Source organism: Oncorhynchus masou, chromosome 5 (genome assembly GCF_036934945.1).
Source record: "Oncorhynchus masou masou isolate Uvic2021 chromosome 5, UVic_Omas_1.1, whole genome shotgun sequence".
Taxonomy (NCBI): domain Eukaryota; kingdom Metazoa; phylum Chordata; class Actinopteri; order Salmoniformes; family Salmonidae; genus Oncorhynchus; species Oncorhynchus masou.
In genome coordinates, this window is record NC_088216.1 from 71034847 (window position 1) to 71057031 (window position 22185).

At 45.6% G+C, this 22185-nt stretch overlaps 1 protein-coding gene across 2 annotated transcripts in view; it reads left to right on the top strand.

Moving 5' to 3' along the window:
• Positions 1–410: 410 nt before the first annotated feature.
• Positions 411–22185, top strand: part of LOC135540180 (protein NDRG3-like) — a 66183-nt gene continuing 44408 nt past the window's right edge. Inside the window, exons 1-3 of one of the 2 annotated variants that reach the window (XM_064966634.1) lie at positions 411–620; positions 16616–16699; positions 19446–19478. In XM_064966634.1, coding sequence (XP_064822706.1) covers positions 16643–16699; positions 19446–19478 — 90 coding nt within the window. In that variant the 5' untranslated portion in view covers positions 411–620; positions 16616–16642. The remainder of the gene's footprint in view (positions 621–16615; positions 16700–19445; positions 19479–22185) is intronic. The other variant, XM_064966635.1, reaches the window with a different exon arrangement.

A 22185-nucleotide genomic window follows, 5' to 3' on the forward strand; every position in this document is an offset into this window, starting at 1 on the left:
GCCACACATTTTACTACACAATTCACCCCCCCCATTATATAATAATTAATGTCGGTTGTCTCCATGGCATGAGCACTTTCAGTAAACAGTCCTACTGAGCCCGACATTTAAACAGCTGGTCTGGAAATACAACAAGAGAACAAGCTGGCGATTTAGATCAAAAGAAGTTTGTAACATGTTGCAGCAGCACATCCTGTTTGTATGCTTATACAATCAGTTGAGGATTGAAAATAGAAACTCCATGTGAATTCTAAGCGCATAATCTCCGAGAAATGGGTCAACACAATGATGGGAATGATGGGCCCCATCTATAAGAAAAAAAATGGTGTACTGTGTACACAGTATTTGGACATCTTTTCAGTTAACCTCTTGGGGGCGTTCGAATTTAATTTGTACTGCCGCCTCGTATTGGCTGCTTCGTTCGTTTCTCTTGTCCTCCCTAATGTCTAGGACGCAATGTGTAGTTCCGCCTTGAAAGAGTGACATCGAAATAGTAATACAAATTGGAATAGGAAAGGAATTTGGCAAAGAGAAGGTGCGGTTTAAACACCGGTATTTAAACATAAATCTATCCCGGAGGATTTGACGCGGATCGAACGGATACGTCTTCAACCCAAACGGTAAGTGTCGAACGAGACAGCATTTTCTAATAGGCTGTTGTGCCAAATGCAGATGTGGCCATTGGTGTCGATAACCCACCAGCTCGCGGTTTAATTTTGATATGATATTCCATATCCATTTTCCAGGCAGTTCTATTGTAGGCCTAGGTCATTTCTAAATCAAACATCACAATTGTATCCATCCGCGATTCCCATTTTTAGGATATTTCCTGTTGAATGAGTAACTTGTTTTTCACGAGTCACAGGTTTGTTACTTAATACCGTATCATTGGCCCATATCTTTAATGTCTCAATTTCAACATCGAACGGTTAGGAAGGTTACTGTATGTTGCTGAACATTTGTTACTGTTTCACCATCCTCGATCTACAACTTGGTGCCTGTTCGACCCTCGTGTCTGGAACCTTTCATTTTAATATCCACGTTACAAGGCATGCCTAGTTTACGGAATTATATGGTTGCTTGCTTCGTGCTCAATAAATTAATGTATGTTAATGCTGAATGAAACAGACATGACTTGGCAAGTCCATGCTGTAGTTGGCAACTGGTGGCGTGGAGATATTACTTATTCTTCTGGCACTACATGACATTGTCAGCAGTCACCTGGTGAAGGTCACTCGGGTGTAGGTCATTGGATTCAGGTGTGACCTCAACGCAGGTGTTTGAATTTAGTTTTTGGGAGTGAGTCCTCCCTTATTGAATGATCTCAACAATGCCATATCATTACCAAAGCAGGGCAGTTTACACAACAAACAGTGACATAGTTTCCAGTTGTCATTCACAACAGTGCTCCCATTCAAATACCACTACATGCTTTTTGTGAGTTTATTATGGTCTTACGGGACTTTAGTATGTGACTGAAATATTGACCAAAAGTATACTTTGGACAGTGTTATCATAATAGCCTTCTATTCAATTGGGAGGGAACTGCAGTCCATCATGGTTAATTATCACTGTAAAAAGCCATGCCTAACTGGTTGGAGTGTTTACAAGTTGTTGATTAGCCATTGTCCATGCTGAGAAGTTGTTTAGAAGGAGGCCAATGTATTGGACATTTCTCCTACTTATACTACACCTGAGACCATGTTGTACAGGTAAACACCACAGAGGAGATTCCTGACTACCCCATTCCCATAAGTGAGGAGTTTGGTGATGGAAAGACGTGAGACTTTTAACGGAGTTAGAAAGATAAATGTCAGGGAATACTGGCCACAGGGGAGATGAGATATTTAATTAAGCTGTGCCGGCTGCCATCCGGTCTGTTAGGTTCAATCTATCACCTCAGCTTGTCTGTCTGTCATGGTTAGAGGGCAAAACAAAGCCCTGTAAACCATGGCAACGAGAGGAGTCATGCGTCTTCAACGTCTTGACGTTTTCACACCTCCAGGAACACATCCATGTCTTACTCTCAGGCTGTTGACATTTCTGATAGTGAGTTTTCTAGTAGTGAAGCCCCTGGCCTAGAGTATCAGACAACTTCACTGATTGTAGTTGTTTTCTCACTCTCTGGTCAGTATAGTTATGTGCTACTGTATCCATATACCCTTATCTAAATGTGTTGTGTTTGTTTGACACATGCACAAATTCACCTGTTTCCCCTCAATCAAAGCAGTGATGTGTCTCTAGTTTCTGTAGTAGAACAGTCTGGATGTAATTCAAGCTTTGCAAGTCCCAGCAGTCCGTAGCGGTACCTGCTTTGCGCAGCAGGTTATCTGCTAAGTGGAACTATCAGAGGAAAGAGCTGATGCACAGGATCCTGTCCTGTGGCAGTGCCTATATATCTCATTTTCACAACCTGGGGCTATGCTATACTTATATGGGCAGTCTTGTTACATTGTAATAACACTAAGTACATAGGCCTACCTAGTCTATATCTCCTAACACACAATACCGGGGTGATTGGTGTGTATAGTCTGTGCTGGACATTGTAGACCTCTCTAAGCCCCTGTACAGTCTCCTCATGGTCATATGAAGCTCCTGTGGTATCCTTTCCTCACATTTGTCAGTAATGCTAATCTCTTGGATCAGACCTTTGGGAGCTGTCTCTCTCTGTTCTTTATCAGCATCAGCAGCAGCAGGTGGTGAGGGAGGGAGAGAGAGAAACGGGAGAGAATGAGCGCAGGTGGCTGGCTTGTTGATCCAGGAAGATGGAGTGATTCCAAGCTGGACCTCTGGATACCCTGTGCTGTCCTTCACTGCTGCCTGGGTACACACACACACTGGATACCCTGTGATGTCCTTCACTGCTGCCTGAGACACACACACACCTCTGGATACCCTGTGTTGTCATTCACTGCTGCCTGACACACACACACCTCTGGATACCCTGTGATGTCTTTCACTGCTGCCTGGGACACACACACACCTTTGGATACCCTGTGCTGTCCTTCACTGCTGCCTGGGACACACACACACCTCTGGATACCCTGTGCTGTCCTTTACTGCTGCCTGGGACACACACCTCTGGATACCCTGTGATGTCCTTCACTGCTGCCTGAGACACACACACACCTCTGGATACCCTGTGCTGTCCTTCACTGCTGCCTGGGACACACACACACCTCTGGATAACCTGTGCTGTCCTTCACTGCTGCCCGGGACACACACACACCTCTGGATACCCTGTGCTGTCTTTCACTGCTGCCTGGGACACACACACACCTCTGGATACCCTGTGCTGTCTTTCACTGCTGCCTGGGGCGCACACACACCTCTGGATACCCTGTGCTGTCCTTCACTGCTGCCTGGGACACACACACACCTCTGGATAACCTGTGCTGTCCTTCACTGCTGCCTGAGACACACACACACCTCTGGATACCCTGTGCTGTCCTTCACTGCTGCCTGGGACACGCACACACCTCTGGATACCCTGTGCTGTCTTTCACTGCTGCCTGGGACACACACACACCTCTGGATAACCTGTGCTGTCCTTCACTGCTGCCTGAGACACACACACACCTCTGGATACCCTGTGCTGTCCTTCACTGCTGCCTGGGACACACACACACCTCTGGATACCCTGTGCTGTCTTTCACTGCTGCCTGGGACACACACACACCTCTGGATACCCTGTGCTGTCTTTCACTGCTGCCTGGGACACACACACACACCTCTGGATACCCTGTGCTGTCCTTCACTGCTGCCTGGGACACACACACACCTCTGGATACCCTGTGCTCTCTTTCACTGCTGCCTGGGACACACACACACCTCTGGATACCCTGTGCTGTCCTTCACTGCTGCCTGGGACACACATCTCTGCTGCAGTAAAAAGAAACATCGGGTCTGGAGACAGAAATGTAGTCTAGTAACATGACCACAGAGACCTACTCAGTCGACATCCGGCTATCTGTACACAGTTGGATATTCTCAACAAGCTTTAAGTTGCTGTGAGAGTGTCCAGTGACTGAACTTAAAAACTCTGATCGATTCAGGTTTTAATGTCACATGCACAAGTACAGTGAAATGCCTTTCTTGCAAACTCAAAGGCCTATGGACTGGACAGTAATTAATGGATGTTTACTATTCGTTCTTTGTTCTCTGTTAATGGAAAGACTACAGTTCTGCTGTGTTTACCTTTGGTTATAGATTTCTGATGTTCTGTCGCTAAAGCACCTCTTGTGAGGGCTTTGCTGGTCTGTGCTCTGTTCCACAAAACATTTCACAGACAGGTCAATGCTTGTGGTCAGGCTCCTCCCATGCATTAGTAACCACAGGAGGTTGGTGGCACCTTAATTGGGGAGGACGGGCTCGTGGTAATAGATGGAGCGGAATGGTTTTAAATACATCAAACACATGGTTTCCGGATGCCATTTCATTCGCTACATTCCAGCCATTATTATGAGCTGTCCTCCCCTCAGCAGCCTCCTGTGATAACCACTACACACTCAGCCTTCAGAGGAGGGAGTCAAACGATGGAATGTCTCAGATAAGGTAAAGAGTATAAGGATTTTATCCTTGGACGTTTTAACAGGTCCAGAAAATGAAATATCCTACCAGTTGTAATTGCAGCGACGCAAATTGACAATATGACGCCCCAGTAAATTGAATCGCTCCAAGGGCTGTGTTTCTGTGAGTATAGTTAAATGGAGAGCGAGAGGAACATGACAAACAAACATCAAACACTAATTTACTGAGTGAATAGCACTCAGGGAGATTGGGCCTGTGTTTAATTGTGCGGCTCCCTGGTGAGTCGTGACCCTGCTGTTTGTGGAGTGTTTGTAGTGTACAGAAGATATATGTGTGTATAGTGTACAGGATAGATCGGTGTGTGTAGTGTACAGGATATATCTGTGTTTGTAGTGTACATGATATATCTGTGTTTGTAGTGTACATGATATATCTGTGTTTGTAGTGTACAGGATATATCTGTGTTTGTAGTGTACAGGATATATCTGTGTGTGTAGTTTACAGGATATATCTGTGTGTGTAGTTTACAGGATATAACTGTGTGTGTAGTGTACAGGATAGATCTGTGTTCGTAGTGTACAGGATAGATCTGTGTGTGTAGTTTACAGGATAGATCTGTGTGTGTAGTGTACAGGATATATCTGTGGGTGTAGTGTACAGGATAGATCTGTGTTCGTAGTGTACAGGATAGATCTGTGTTCGTAGTGTACAGGATAGATCTGTGTTCGTAGTGTACAGGATATATCTGTGTGTGTAGTTTACAGGATAGATCTGTGTGTGTAGTGTACAGGATATATCTGTGTGTGTAGTGTACAGGATATATCTGTGTTTGTAGTGTACAGGATATATGTGTTTGTAGTGTACAGGATAGATCTGTGTGTGTAGTGTACAGGATATATTTGTGTTTGTAGTGCACAGGATATGTATGTGCGTGTAGTGTACAGGATAGATCTGTCACGCCCTGACCATAGAGAGCCTTTTATTCTCTATGTTGGTTTGGTTCGGGGTGTGACGAGGGTGGGTTTTCTAGGTTATTGTATGTCTATGTTTGCCTGGTTTGGTTCCCAATCAGAGGCAGCTGTTTATCGTTGTCTCTGATTGGGGATCATATTTAGGCAGCCATTTTCCCCACAGTGTTTTGTGGGATATTGTTTGTGTGTAGTGGCCTGTGAGCACTCCATGACTTCACCTTTTGTTTTTGCTCTTTATTGTTTTTGTGAGTTTCATTTCAATTAAACATGTGGAACTCTACGTACGCTGCGCCTTGGTCCGACATTCATTATAACGATCGTGACAGAATATCCCATCACAATAGGACCAACCAGCGTGCCTGGGAAGAGAAGGTATCCTGGGCATGGGAGGAGATAAAGGAGGAGAAGACATCCTGGACGAGAGGAAATTATGGCTGAAGCAGACGCAAGCGGTGAGGGAAGGACAGCGACTACGCCAGAGTTCGCGGCCATGACGCAAGCCCAAAAGACAGCCCCGGATTTTTTTGGGGGGGGGAACACGGGGTGGTCGGCGACGCTGAGGGGTGAGTCAGAGACCGAGGAGGAATATTGGGATAGATTGAGCGAGGAGTAGTTGGCGAAAGTTGAGGAGAGTGATGAGAGAGCTGTTGGTTTGGCTGGAGACGCAAGACAGTTGCCTTGAGGGGCGTGTTAGCCGTCCGATGCCAGCTCTCCGTACTTGCTTTGAGTAGAGTGTCATTGTTCCGGTACAATGTGTGCCGGTTCTACACACCGTGTCCCCAGTGCGCCTCCACATCCCGGTACGTCCTGTGCCACCTTATCGCACTTGCTGTGCGAAGGTAGTCATCTGTCCAGGACACGTTGTGTCAGCTTTCCGCTCCAGACCTCCAGTGCGCCTCCTGGGCCCTTTAAGTCCTTTGCCGGTTCTATGCACCGTGTCTCCAGTGTGCCGCCACAGCCCTGTACGTCCTGTGCCAGCTCCACGCACTTGCCGTGTGAAAGGTGTTATCGAACCGGTACCATTGATGCCGGCTATACGCACCAGGTCTCCAGTACATCTCCACAGCCCGGTACGTCTTGTGCCTGCTCCTCGCACTCTCCCTCAAGTGCGTCTTCCCAGTCAGGTACGTCCTGTGCCTGCTCCCAGCAGTCGCCCTGAAGTGCGTGTCACCAGTCCGGTGGTGAGGTTGGGAGAGGGAAAGAAAAGGGAGAGAGTGAGCGCAGGTGGCCGGCTCGTTGATCCAGGAAGATGGAGTGATTCCAAGCAGGACCTCTGGATACCCTGTGCTGTCCTTCACTCGCCCTGAAGTGCGTGTCACTAGTCCGGTGCCACCTGTACTGGTCCCACGCATCAGGCCTCCAGTGCGTGTCCCCAGTCCAGTACGTCCTGTGCCTGCTCCTTGCACTCGCCCTGAGGTGCGTGTCACCAGCCCGGTACCACCAGTGCCGGCCCCACGCACCAGGCTTCCTGCGACGATCCCCATTCCAGAGCTTGCAGCGACAGTTCCGTTCCTGAGCTTCCGGTGACAGTTCCCAGTCCGGAGCTTCCGGCAACATTTCACAGTCCAGAACCTCCAACAACGGTCCACGGTCTGGAATCTCCAACGACGTTCCACGGTCTGGAACCTCCAGCTCCATTGCCGGTGCCTTCCCCTACGCCGATGCCCAGTGTGAGCACGGCGTCCAGTTCAGCTCCAAGACCACAGTCTTCTTCTGCGTTGGTGCCCAGTCCAGGCACAGCGTCTAGTCCAGCTCCATGGCAGGAGTCCTTCTCTGCGCCGATGCCCAGTCCAGGCACGGCGTTCTACCCGGCTCCATATCCACGAGCGGAATGGATAATTTGCCCCGCACCGGACGTTAGATGCCCACCCAGACCCTCCCCTATTGACTCAGGTTCCGCACCTTTCTGGGTGCTCTTTGTTTTTGTGAGTTTCATTTCAATTAAACATGTGGATCTCTATGTACGCTGTGCCTTGGTCCGACATTCATTATACCGATCGTGACAAGATCCATGTTTGTAGTTTACAGGATACAGTGGGGCAAAAAGTATTTAGTCAGCCACCAATTGTGCAAGTTCTCCCACTTAAAAAGATGAGAGGCCGGTAATTTTCATCATAGGTACACTTGTAATTTTCATCATAGGTACACTTCAACTATGACAGACAAAATGAGCATTTCTTTCTCCAGAAAATCACATTGTAGGATTTTTAATGAATTTATTTGCAAATTATGGTGGACAATAAGTATTTGGTCACCTACAAACAACCAAGATTTCTGGCTCTCACAGACCTGTAACTTCTACTTTTTTGCCCCACTGTGTATCTGTGTTTGTAGTGTACATGATAGATCCATGTTTGTTGTGTACAGGATATACAGTGGGGAGAACAAGTATTTGATACACTGCCGATTTTGCAGGTTTTCCTACTTACAAAGCATGTAGAGGTCTGTCATTTTTATCATAGGTACACTTCAACTGTGAGAGACGGAATCTAAAACAAAAATCCAGAAAATCACATTGTATGATTTTTAAGTAATTAATTAGCATTTTATTGCATTACATAAGTATTTGATACATCAGAAAAGCAGAACCTAATATTTGGTACAGAAACCTTTGTTTACAATTACAGAGATCATACGTTTCCTGTAGTTCTTGACCAGGTTTGCACACACTGCAGCAGGGATTTTGGCCCACTCCTCCATACAGACTTTCTCCAGATCCTTCAGGTTTCGGGGCTGTCGCTGGGCAATACGGACGTTCAGCTCCTTCCAAAGATTTTCTATTGGGTTCAGGTCTGGAGACTGGCTAGGCCACTCCAGGACCTTGAGATGCTTCTTATGGAGCCACTGCTTAGTTGCCCTGGCTGTGGTTTTTTTCGGGTTGTTGTCATGCTGGAAGACCCAGCCACGACCCATCTTCAATGCTCTTACTGAGGGAAGGAGGTTGTTGGCCAAGATCTCGCGATACATGGCCCCACCCATCCTCCCCTCAATACGGTGGGTGCAGTCGTCCTGTCCCCTTTGCAGAAAAGCATCCCCAAAGAATGATGTTTCCACCTCCATGCTTCACGGTTGGGCTGGTGTTCTTGGGGTTGTACTCATCCTTCTTCTTCCTCCAAACAAGGTGAGTGGTTTAGACCAAAAAGCTCTATTTTTGTCTCATCAGACCACATGACCTTCTCCCATTCATCCTCTGGATCATCCAGATGGTCATTGGCAAACTTCAGACGGGCCTGGGCATGCGCTGGCTTGAGCAGGGGGACCTTGCGTGCGCTGCAGGATTTTAATCCATGACGGCGTAGTGTGTAACTAATGGTTTTCTTTGAGACTGTGGTCCCAGCTCTCTTCAGGTCATTGACCAGGTCCTGCCGTGTAGTTCTGGGCTGATCCCTCACCTTTCTCCTGATCATTGATGCCCCACGAGGTGAGATCTTGCATGGTGCCCCAGACCGAGGGTGATTGACCGTCATGTCATCTTGAACTTCTTCCATTTTCTAATAATTGCGCTAACAGTTGTTGCCTTCTCACCATGCTGCTTGCCTATTGTCCTGTAGCCCATCCCAGCCTTGTGCAGGTCTACAATTTTATCCCCGATGTCCTTAGGCAGCTCTCTGGTCTTGGCCATTGTGGAGAGGATGGAGTCTGTTTGATTGAGTGTGTGGAGTTCAAACAGGTGCAGTTAAGACAGGTAATGAGTGGAGAACAGGAGGGCTTCTTAAAGAAAAACTAACAGGTTTGTGAGAGATTGATTTCTTACTGGTTGATCAAATACTTATGTCATGCAATAAAATGCAAATTAATTACTTAAAATCATACAATGTGATTTTCTGGATTTTTGTTTTAGATTCCGTCTCTCACAGTTGAAGTGTACCTATGATAACAATTACAGACCTCTATATGCTTTGTAAAACCTGCAAAATCGGCAGTGTATCAAATACTTGTTCTCCCCACTGTATCTGTGTTTGTAGTGTACAGGATAGATGTGTGTGTATAGTGTACAGGATAGATATGTGTGTGTGTAATGTACAGGATTGATCCATGTTTGTAGTGTACAGGATAGATCCATGTTTGTAGTGTACAGGATATATCTGTGTTTGTAGTGTACAGGATATATCTGTGCTGCAGAATGCAGGAATCTGATTCAGAGCTTGCATTCTTATCTCACTGTATTTTTTTAGTTCCTGTACTTTGTCTTTATTTATCTAAACGTTATCCCTATCCATCTAGCCTATCTGAATGGTAAGCTTTCGGGCTCTGATTCCATAATACTAAGGGCAGTTTTTACACTGTTGAGCCCTACTGTTGTTGCTAAGCTGTTTGGGTTGGTCTGATGAGCGGTTTTATGTAAATGTTCATGAAAAGGTCATCATGCCTCCACCAGCAGTGCTGCGTAGAGGGGTCGACAGCCCCCTGTGGTTGTCAAGGACACAGCCATCCTCCCTGGCGACCAGGAGAGGAGAGATGGTGCCAGTGGTTTTCTGAGAGGGTCCACCTCTGTCTCTCTCTGGTTGTCCTGATCTGTCTTAGTGACAGCCAGCCATGGCTGTGTGTGATGGCTCTATCAGGAGAATGCCTTGCTTGGTTAGACCAACAGGCTACTCACCACAGATCCATACAGTTCTACAGACTGACCTAGAACCAACCTACCTACCTGCTATCCACATAGATACTTTCATAAGCCGGTGTTAAATAAAGAAAACTACCTAGGTTTTTAATCAAATAATCTAACAGAGAGAATTTGTGTGTGGCAGTGTCTTGGTTATCTCTGAGTGTGAACGTTGCTGTTTTCACACTAACATGTACTGATGGACTTGGGGTTCTGTCATCCGTCTCTCTGCCAGTGTTATGTCCTGTAGTGTAGACACATTAGAGCCCTGTATACCTGTTATCTGGAGTTAGGCTCACTGTCACTGTGACTCAACTCTGGTGTGAACCCCTGACTCAGCTGCTCTTTCTCTCTCTACAGTACCTCTCTCTCTACCCCTCTTTTTACCTCTATCTCTCTTTACCCCGTCCTCTGCCCTGCCTATCCACTCCATCTCTCCACTCCTATCTGCACGAGTAAGCAGTGCTAGGAATCCCCTACAGACAGTCCCCACCAGCTCCCGGGCAGGGCAGCCAGCAAGCAGAGCTGAGTGGAGTGGAGCCAACAGGCAGAGGCAGGCAGGTACTCTATTAGCAGCACTGAGAACCATCAGCCTATTTTTAGCAGGAGTAGCGCTGGTAGCGACCAGGCCCATGTTATAGCTTGCAGTAGATTTTTTGGGGAGTCATCCATCTATTGTCATTCCGCTCAGTAGTATGTTTTTTTGAGTTGCTCCTATGCCTTTTGTGAGGGTCATGTTGGGTCGTAGCGATAATGCATACAAGTTGCTATTGTCAGAATAGGAGGGCAGTGTCCATTCTCTAATTAATCTTACCTTGGAATGTTAGAGACACCTCACCATTTTTTAGCTGGTAGAAAACAGACTATTTTGAATAGGTAGAAGTTAACCAGTGTTCTCTTTCAATCTGTGGATATAACATAATGTGGTGTGAACATACACGTATTGCATTTTTCACCGCTAGTGTTGAGTCAGTGATTCAGGGCAATTTTCATGCTGTATAATCAACCCCCCCTTGATGTATCATTGCTTTTTGTGTCCTCAAAGAGAGGGAGAGCAATAGACACAAGCGCTTCAAACAGTCAAATCACATCACCCAAAAAGTGCATACAGTGTAGTGCTCAGAACACCACATGACTTATACATGAACCCCAAAATAGAGCTTGCTGAGTCGGAGAGGCTGAGAATGTAGGCTACACACTGGAAACATGGGAAACTTACTCAAACAATCAGCTCTCATAGACCATCATGTAACAATGATGCCTTATTTATGGTTTATACATATGCTTCCCTGTTGGACTTAATGTTTAAATTGAGTTATCCCGTTTGTTAGTTTTAGTGAAACAATAGTGCTGGTGGTCAGTGGCACCACTTTGTGGACAAAATAAACTGCAGGTTTTTGGCTTTATTTATAGTAAATCTAGCATCCAGTTTTTCTCTGAATTTTGGACAAATAATGATTTGGGTCATAATACGTTCTGGGAATCAATGTACTTCTTGGAGCAGGACACAACTCCTCTGAGGCTGTGTGTGTGTGTGCACTTGAATGTGTGTGGTTATGTGTTTGTTCGTGGATGTGACAGTCCTGGGTTTAGAGGGGCTTCCCCTCTCAGATCAGTGACTGCTGTGTGCCAGTAAGGGTTCTGATAATGATCTGAGCCTCTCTCTCACACACACACAGAGACACACACACACACACCAGTGACTGTGGAGCAGGGTTTCCTCTGACACAAAACTGGGTGATGTACTATGAAAAGAGAGACTGTAACAAACAGAATTGGCAAAGAACACACATTTCTTTCCACAAGGCCGTGGGATGAGCCCCACCTTCTTGGCGGCAGGTAGCCTAGTGATTACCGGATCGAAAGGTTGCTGGATCGAATCCCAAGCTATCAGTCTGTCATTCCGCCCCTGAGCAAGGCAGTTGTTTTATTTTACCTTTATTTAACTAGGCAAGTCAGTTAAGAACAAATTATTATTTACAATGACGGCCTAGGAACAGTGGGTTTAACTGCCTTGTTCAGGGGCAGAACAACAGATTTTTACCTTGTCAGCTCAGGGATTTGATCTTGCAACCTTTCAGTTACTAGTCCAACCCTCTAATCACTAGGCTACCTACCGCCCCAACAGTTAACCCACTGTTCCCCGGGCACCGATGACGTGGATGTCGATCAAGGCAGCCTGCCGCACCTCTCTGATTCAGTAGGGTTGGGTTAAATGCAGGAGACACATTTCAGTTGTACATTTATTTTCCTCTTTTTTTTTCAACAAATACAGTGGGGCAAAAAAGTACTCCCACTTAAAAAGATGAGAGGCCTGTAATTTTCATCATAGGTACACTTCAAATATGACAGACAAAATGAGAAAAAGAAATCCAGAAAATCACTTTGTAGGATTTTTAATTAATTTATTTGCAAATTATGGCAGAAAATAAGTACCACCTGTATGTAGCTTCGCTATTGTTATTTTACTGCTGCTCTTTAATTATTTGTGACTTTTCTTTCTTTATTTTTGTATTTTTCTTAAAACCGCATTGTTGGTTAATTAAGGGCTTGTAAGTAAGCATTTCACTGTAGGGTCTTCACCTGTTGTATTCAGCACGTGACAAATACAATTTGATTAGATTTGATTTGAAATGAGAGGCAGAGAGATAAGAGACAGATACTGATATTGAGTAAGAAGGAGGAGACTCCACAAGGTCATGTCCCTCCTCCCCTTTACAATCTCCCTATCAAAGCCCTAATCTAGTACCAGATAGAGGGAGAGAGAGAGGGGTGGAGGAGTGGCTCTTAACATTCATCAACTGTCTGTATAGAACCAGGGAATTATTGCCAGTCTTTTGAGTAATGCTTATAGGAGGGCCAGGAAATTAAATCTGTGTATGAGATTGTGGTTGTGTTTTTCAATATGATTATGAGTTAATTATATTAATGGATTATGTATTTGGATTAATGGATTATGTATTTGGCTGCTAATCCTTCAACGATCCAGGGAAGTCCATTTAAATGGTCACCTCAATAATTCCCTGCGGTCACCTGAATGAACACATGGTTATGCTATTACACACACTGCTTGTGAATAAGAATTGTGAATTCTAAATGTGTGAATGATGTGTGTGTTGATTCTAGATTGAATACTTTGGCAAAGGTGTGCGTGTGTGTGTGTGTGTGTGAATGCTCTTCAGTTGAAGTCTATGGTTTTTGAACCGACCCTGTGTTGGGAGGTTGCATGTGCACTATGACAAAGGAGAGATTTAGTTTGCTTGTATCAATAGGCCTCAGTGCAGTAACAAGAGAGAGTTGGGCCCCAGGAGAACAGACTGGGAAAGGAGGAGAGTAATTAAGGCTGGAGCACTAGGAGCTTGCAGCCTCTCAGGCCTGGTTGCTCCTGCTTCACAGAAATCTCCTGGGGTGATGGTAGGGAGGGAGGGAGAGAGAGAATCTTCTCCCAGTTCTGTTGCTCTGTCTGTCCGACTTGTCTCTCCCCCTCCGGCCAGAACAGAGCAGAGGGATTGGATCAGAACGGAACAGAGCGGAGGAATTGGATCAGGACAGAGCAGAGGGATTGGATCAGAACAGAGCAGAGGGATTGGATCATAACAGAGCAGAGGGATTGGATCAGAACGTAAAACTAACACTATAGTTGTGTTGTTAATCCCCTGACAGGAATTGAAAGGGAAAAATGTCAAATGGAGAGATTTTCCCTCTAATTCTTTTACCAAACGAATGGCCTGGGTTAGAGTGCTAGGAATAATCTGGAACTGAGCCTGACACAGTCACAGAATTATACTCTGGGGAGGATTATACACAGACTAAGCGCTGTAAACAGTGTGTCTGAGGGGGTGGGGGCAGCGATGTGGAGCAGCCAGGGCAGACGTTTCTATTCAGATGTTCCACAGACCAGTTAGTTGTTCCTTTCAGATGGTTGCCATAACAGCACCATTGAGTCACATAAAGGAAAGCAGGCCTGGGATCTGTTCTCACTGGTTGGCTGGGAGGGAGGCGGGAGCTTCTAAGGAATTTGTCTTGCCCTGTTTTCCTTGTGTTTTTCTGTATGCCTGACTACTTACCCCAAAGCATCTCCCCCCACACTCTGTTCTTTAATTGGGACTGTGTCATCAAAGTTATTTGACCCAAGATAAAAGAGACAGCCACACAACACAGACAGTCCCTCTATTTCAGCTTGTTGTCAGGGCCCTGCTCTCACAGCAGATCCATCAGCCTTTAATAGGTGACATTAAGGTAAGTAAAATCAGTGTCACCTTGACAACATACAAATAGGTTAACTCAAGCCACCATGGTAAGATTTGGTAGGTCAAATCAGGGTCACCATGCCAACGTCTATAGGTTACCCTAGGCCTAGGGTTTCCATGGCGACGTCTTGGTAGATAGAAATAAGGTCACCATAGCATCATTTGCCATTTAAGGAGGGCTACCTCAGGGTCAGCATCACGACTCTCAGGGGGGGCAGGACTGAGTTTGGGAAACCCTGGCCTAGGCTTACTCCTTCAACTCTCATTGTCTGGATAATGTGTATCTGAATGACTTGCTCTGAAGTGTCCTACATGTCACTGGATGAATGAGGCCACAGGGAAGAAGTTATCATTGGTAAAACCAGATAATGCAGCATCTCTCCCCAGACCCGCACTGCCCCAATCTGTTTCTCCCATTACAGCCTCTATATGTTCCCTTTGTCTCTTTGTCTCTCATTTGTCCCAAGGCGCTCCTGTCTTAGAATAAACATCACTGGCTTTGTCTCTATGGCAACCACAGCACACACTGTACAATGGAATGTGAGTCTGTTGGAGACCTGGTGTTATTATAGTTGGAACAGGGTCGGGCCATAGGAAATGTACAGTACAATCATACACTACAATATAGTACAATGAGATTCAGTACAGTACTGTACAATACAATACAATACAGGACAATACAATACAACTTCATATTGTAGGATAGCTTTTAGGAACTGTCTGTCATTTGGGTATAAGTCTACCCTGACCCTTCCTGATTGCAGTTGGCCTTTGCTACCGGCCCACTTTCTGCGTTAGCCCGAGGAAGTGTTGGAATGATACAGCCAATACGCTGAATCTGCTCAAGAATGCAGGATATTTGTTTTTCTTTTTTCTCGCTCCTTGTCTAAATATTTTTTTGTTCCTTTGACCCGTATTTGGTCAGCAGCATTGCTGGGCATATTTTCATCATACTAACTACTTCTGACGATTGATGTGCAGGCATAGGTTACGGTTTTTATTGTATGTCCAGTCTGTTCCAGGAAGGTAGTAATGTCTTGCCACAGGGCTATATTATATTTCACTCATCAGATGGAGGCTGTGCACACAGGTGAGTCACCATAGCAGGTCTGAGAGCACCCTAATGGTTCCTTCTGACTCAAACTGGGATGATGTCATCTGTGGAGTGGAGCTGTTCTGGTTGGTTGAGTTCCAGGCTATTCAAGCACATCACCAGCCTACTCTGAAGGTTATATGTTCAGCTCAAGGTTGTTAGAGAGAGGTGGGCCCTGACACAGGAAGTGATTACAGTACTGGAACTCCCATTGGCTGTTGTCAGTCCAATAGCCATGCCCTTTTCTATTGTAGACCAGCCTTCACTGTATTTGTACTGTTACTTTTTAGAGTGATTTTCAATGAATAGTCGAGTTTGTTAATATATACTAATAAATGCAAGTGAGAGACAATTACAATATGAGAAGTTTTATTTGATTATACATGTTGTTAGAAGTATTGACCTAGGCCTGTCTCTTTTAGATTCTATCCCCTGTTACCCCTCAGTCACATGATCTTCTCTCAGAGAGCCAGGTAACAGAACACCGTTCACTGTCCTCAGCTTGAGCAAGCGGGGCTGAGGTGAAAAGGGAGGCGCTGGCGGGCTGATTGTGTGCCGCTTGGGTGGAGTCTCTCTCTGTGTAATTATTTTCCTCAAAGGGAAAACAAATGAGGAGGGATTTGTGTGGTGTCCCTGCCTGCCCCCCTACCTGCCCCCCTGCCTTACTGCTACCTGGTCCTTAGGTGTACGCTATGTAAGGCTGGGATGACCTTTCACAGAGCAAACAGAGAGGGAGAATGCCCTTCAACCCTTCAACCCTTCAGCTTCATCCTCATCACATGCTTGTCACGGCGATACAGCTCAGGTCTGTGTATGAGGGTCTCAGGGGAGGAATGACAGGGCCATGTGGGCCAGGGCCACAGCACGACACATTGCCTACTTCTCTCATCCAATACAAATAGATCAATCAGCCTGATGTGTTGTTACTAACCACTCCCATATTAACTAATAGTGTGAAGCTGACATGAATCTGAACAACTTATTGAGGCAGCAGGGGTCTCTCAGATCACTGTTATGTTCTCTGTGTGTGTGTGTGAATATACGCAAATAATAGAGTCTTTGTATGATAGTATGTGCTATAATTGTGTAGCTCTCATTTCTGAAAGTATGTTATGTGTGGCTTACATAGGATCATTTGTCTTCTTCTCTCTCTCTGTCTTCCTCTCAGTGTTGAGTAGAGTGACCAGACAGGAAGATGGATGAGCTACAGGATGTGCAGCTGACTGAGATCAAGCCCTTGCTGACCAATAAGGTGAGAGTATGAGATGACCACCTGCGAGGGAGAGTCACACATACACATGCCTATACACTGAGTATACCAAACATTAGGAATACCTTCCTCATAGTGTGTTGCGTTCGGTCGGGGCATGGACTCTACAAGTTGTCAAGAGCGTTCTACAGGGATGCTGGCCCATGGTGACTCCAATGCTTCCCACAATTGTGTCAAGTTGGCTGGATGTCCTTTGGGTGGTGGGCCATTCTTGATACACATGGGAAACTGTTGAGTGTGAAAAATCCAGCAGTGTTGCAGTTCTTGACACTAACTGGTACGCCTGGCACCTACTACCATACACTGTTCAAAGGCACTTAAATATTTTGTCTTGCCCATTCACCCTCTGAATGGAACACGCACACAATCCATGTCTCAATTGTCGCAAGGCTTAAAAATCCTTCTTTAACTTGTCTCCTCCCCTTTATCTACACAGGTGTCCTCAATGTTTTGAGACTTATTCAATCTTATCCATCGTGAACAGTGCTTTCCTCCCCACTCCAGAACTCTGTTCATCAAAGTGAATTATTTATAATCCCTGCATCACTGTAGTGAGGGAAGAGAAAAGACTCGAGAAAATAGAGGAATAAGAGTCAATAGAAGAAAAATCAAGGGATGGAGTTAGGCTCAAGAGAGAGATGGAGAGAGAGAGTAGGCAGATGAAGCTTGAAAGCAAGAGGGAGGGGTGGAAAAAGGGGAATATCAAAGGGGAACCTTGCAGAAACGCATATTTTTTTTACTTGAAAGATTCAGATGAGAGAGAAAAATTACTCCAGCAGATCAAAGCTTTCTTCCCGCCGTTCCTCAAGGACCTCCAGCATCGAGGAGCGGATGAGCTCCCAGCCTGCCTTGGGTTGGGGCAAGTAGAAGGAAGTCAGCCCATCTGTGTAAATTGACCCGTTTTATATTCAGAGGGAACTATTCTGTTCCAGACAGTTCCAGGGCGATATTACAGGCAGTTACAGAAGGTTTTCACCAAAAACAAATTTGGCAGGAGAAGTTCAGCCCCCATTAATTTTCAACAAAGTCACGTGGATAAATGTGCAGGGTATTGTGGGGAGGTGAGCGGCAAGAACCATGCTAGTGGAGTGGTAGAAAAAGTTAAGCTCTGCTCTACTTTATGTAAATGTCAATCAAAGTTGAAGCCTTGGAGCGAAGCGTTGTCAAGAGGAGGCACGGCCTCTGGTCAAAACCCACTGTTAGGCTTTCTCTGCATCACAGGACATGAGTTGATGTATAGGCTGAGGCAGAGAGTATTGTGTCATACATCATGGGCTGAACAGGCCATTCATCACCTGACAGTGGTGCTGGTGAAGTGGGCTGGCTGTTGACAGACAGGTGGATGGAAGGCAGCGCCATGAGCTCCTCTGAATGAATGGGTTTATGGCTGACCTCTCACTCCACCTAGTGGCCAGGCCATCTCATTAAGAATCCAACAGACAGGAGCCTGCAGGATAGATGTGAGGACCGACAGACAGTAATGAGTTGACAGGAGAGGCATACAGGTGATAAATAGGATAGCATATTGACAGTATGTCAATTAAGCAGTGGTGTTTTCTATCCTGAACAAAAATATAAACGCAACATTCAACAATTTCAAAGATTTTACTGTGTTACAGTTCATATAAGGAAATCAGTAAATTGATATAAATTCTTTAGGATCTAATCTATGGATTTCACATGACTGGGAATACAGATGTGTGTCTGTTGGTGCATGGACCATAAAACCAGTCAGCATCTCCTTTGCATAAAGTTGATGGCTGTTGATTGTGGCCTGTGGGATGTTGTCCTTCTCTTCATTGTTGTGCGAAGTTGCTGGATATTGCCGGGAACTGGAACACGCTGTTGTACATGTCGATACAGAGCATTCAAACATGCTCAATGGGTGACATGTCTGGTGAGTATGCAGGCCATAGAAGAACTGGGACATTTTCATCTTCCAGGAATTGTGTACAGATCCTTGCGATAGGGGGCTGTAAATTATCATGCTGAAACATGAGGTGATGGCTGTGGATGAATGGCACGACAATGGGCCTCAGGATCTCGTCACGGTATCTCTGTGCATTTAAATTGCCATTGCTAAAATGCAATTGTGTTCTTTGTCCGTAGCTTATGCATGCCCATACCATGACCCCACCGCCACCATGGGGCACTCTGTTCACAACGTTGACATCAGCAAACCGCTCGCCCACATGACACCATACACGTGGTCTGCTGTTGCGAGGCTGGTTGGACATATTGCCAAATTCTCAAAAATTATGTTTGTGGTGACTTATGGTAGAGAAATGAAAATTCAATACTCTGACAACAGAGTTCCTGCAGTCAGCATGCCAAATGCAAGCTCCCTCAAAACTTGACAAATCTGCCCCAAACTGCACATTTTAGAATGGCCTTTTATTGTCTCAGCACAAGGTGCACCTGTGTAATGATTATGCTGTTTAATCAGCTTCTTGATATGTCATACCTGTCAAGTGGATGGATTATCTTGGCAAAGGATAAATGCTCACGAACAGGGATGTAAAGAAATGTGTGCACAACATTTGAGAGAAATAAACTTTTTGTGCATATGGAAAGTTTCTGGGATATTTTATTTCACCTCATGAAACATGGGACCAACACTTTAAAAGTTGGGTTTATAGTTTTGTTCAGTATAAAATACTGTAGGTGAAAGAATTTCTACCATCCAACACCTCAATAACATATACCATTCTTTTCTCTTTTCTCTCAGAATTCTCGTAACTTCCAGGACTTTGACTGCCAGGTGAGTGTCTCCAGTTCTAAATGAAGGTTGTTGATTTGTACTGATCATTTTCAGTGATGTGAAAATGAAGGGCCCAGACACTGTTTGTTTGTGGAGATTGCATGGCCGTGTGCTTGATTTTATACACATTTCAGCAATGGGTGTGGCTGAAATCACCAAATTCACTAATTTGAAGGTGTGTCTACATTATTTTTTATTTTACCTTTATTTAGTTAAGGACATATTCTTATTTTCAATGACGGTCTAGGAAGAGTAGGTTAACTGCCTTGTTCAGGGGCAAGGCAGATTTTTACCTTGTCAGCTCTGGGATTCGATCTAGCAACCTTTCGCTTACTCGCCCGATGCTCCCCTACATACTTTTCCACATGCAGATAGAACTATACAGGGTTATTATTAGTCTACATACATAGGCTTCATTATTTTTGTATCTGCTGACAGTGGTCTTTGCACAGTGCAAGGTACATGCTTATGAAGGTTGCACTTCAACAGTAAGGTGGATGCTGCCTTTCCCAGGGACTGTAAACAGTTAACTAATGCTGGCTTTCCCAGCCTCCATGCAGTCATGCCTGTTCTCTGCATCACGTCCTGGGCTAAATATAGCTACTGCAGGTAGGATGGTAAACATACTCAGTAGTGCAGGGCTGGTGCTCTTTTCCTCCATGTGGGCCTGTCTGCGCACCCACCCCCCCTTCATGCATACACTCAGACACGTGTATAAGCATTGTCAGACACACAAACACACACTTTCAGACATATTCCTTTTACCACATCCATCGGGACATTGTACCAGCAGAGTTTGCATCTAGCCAGTAAATCCACCAGGATTTGTATAATTATTACAGAGCTCCCATTAGTCATTCTACTGCAGCACTGCTGTGACATCATCACCCAGAGACGGTGTGTGTGGATGGGGATGGGAAGGGACGACAGGGCCCGATGGTGTGGCATAGGGTATCAGTCTTCATTCTCCACCTGGATGATGCAGTCCCAACCTGAGGATGTTTCTCTTACATCACACTGAGGTAGCCACAATTTATTCATTTTTTTACATTTATTTAGGACAAAACACATCGCGACAAGTGAGACACCACAACACTACATAAAGAGAGAAGTAAGACAAAAACATAGCATAGTAGATGTGTGTCACCCTCCCTCCCTTCACACATTCTTATATGTTTACACTCTTGGCAGGAATTCTGAACAAAATGATGGAGCTAGACATGGCTATTCAAAATGTGATGCTAAATGAGTGCAGAATCGGGAGACGTGCTCTGGGAGCTGCAGTGGCGCTGAGGGGGGAGTAACGGGGTGCTTAGCTCTGTTCAACATAACAATTCAGTCCTCCTTAGATCTAGCAGAGACAATGGTGTGATCCATTTCAGATATATTGTTCTATGTACAGTGAGCTCCAAAAGTATTGGTACAATGACATTTTTTGCTGTTGTTTTGGATCTGTACTCCAGCTCTTTGTATTTGAAATGATACAATGGCTGTGAGGTTAAAGTGCAGACCGCTTTAAATTTCATCCATATCGAGTGAACCGTTTTGTCATGTCTTGTTATGTCTGTTCCTGTCCTTTCTCTTCACTCTGTCTCTCTCTGCTGGTCTTTTTAGGTTACCTTCTCTGTCTCTCATTCTTCAGCTGTTCTACATCTCCCCTAACTAGCTCATTCACTCTTTCCCACCTGTTCTCTCTTCCCCCTCTGATTAGGTCTCTATTTCTCTCTCTGTTCCTGCTACTTTCAGTGTCTGATTCTTGTTTGTGTTTTTGATGCCAGAAGCAAGCTGTCGTCTCGTTTGCTTCCACCTTGTCCTATCCTGTCGGAGTCTGCCTGGCAGGTGCATCCTGCACTATACTAACGTTCTTTTTGTTCCATTGACAACGTTGGCAGAGGATTTATGCCATTCCTGTTTTTCATTAAAGAACTCTGTTTTCTGTTAAAACCGCTTTTGGGTCTTCACTCAAGTACATAACAGAAGAATCAGACCAAGAATGGACCCAGCGGCTCCGGACCCTTTTCACTCCGCCGTCGAGATCCAGGGAGCGATGCTAGGCAGACACGAGGAGGAATTGTCTGCTGCTCGACATGCCGTTGAGACCCTGGCCGTCCAAGTCTCCGACCTCACAAGACAGGTTCACCAACTCCACCTCGATCCACCGCCCACTTCCAGGGTTTCCAAGTCTCCGGAGCCCAGGATCAACAACCCGCCGTGTTACTCTGGGGAGCCCACTGAGTGCCGCTCATTCCTCACTCAGTGTGATGTGGTGTTCTCTCTCCAGCCCAACACTTACTCCAGGAGCGCAGCCCGCATCGCCTACGTCATTTCTCTCCTTACCGGACGGGCGCGTGAGTGGGGCACGGCAATCTGGGAGGCGAGGGCTGAGTGTATTAACCAGTATCAGGACTTTAAGGAGGAGATGATACGGGTTTTTGACCGTTCTGTTTTTGGGGAGGAGGCTTCCAGGGCCCTGTCTTCCCTATGTCAGGGAATCGATCCATAACGGATTATTCTATTGAGTTTCGCACTCTCGCTGCCTCTAGTGACTGGAACGAGCCGGCTTTGCTCGCTCGTTTTCTGGAGGGTCTCCTCGTCGAGGTTAAGGATGAGATCCTCTCCCGGGAGGTTCCTTCCAGTCTGGACTCCTTAATAGCTCTCGCTATTCGCATAGAGCGACGGTTTGATCTTCGTCGCCGAGCTCGTGGAA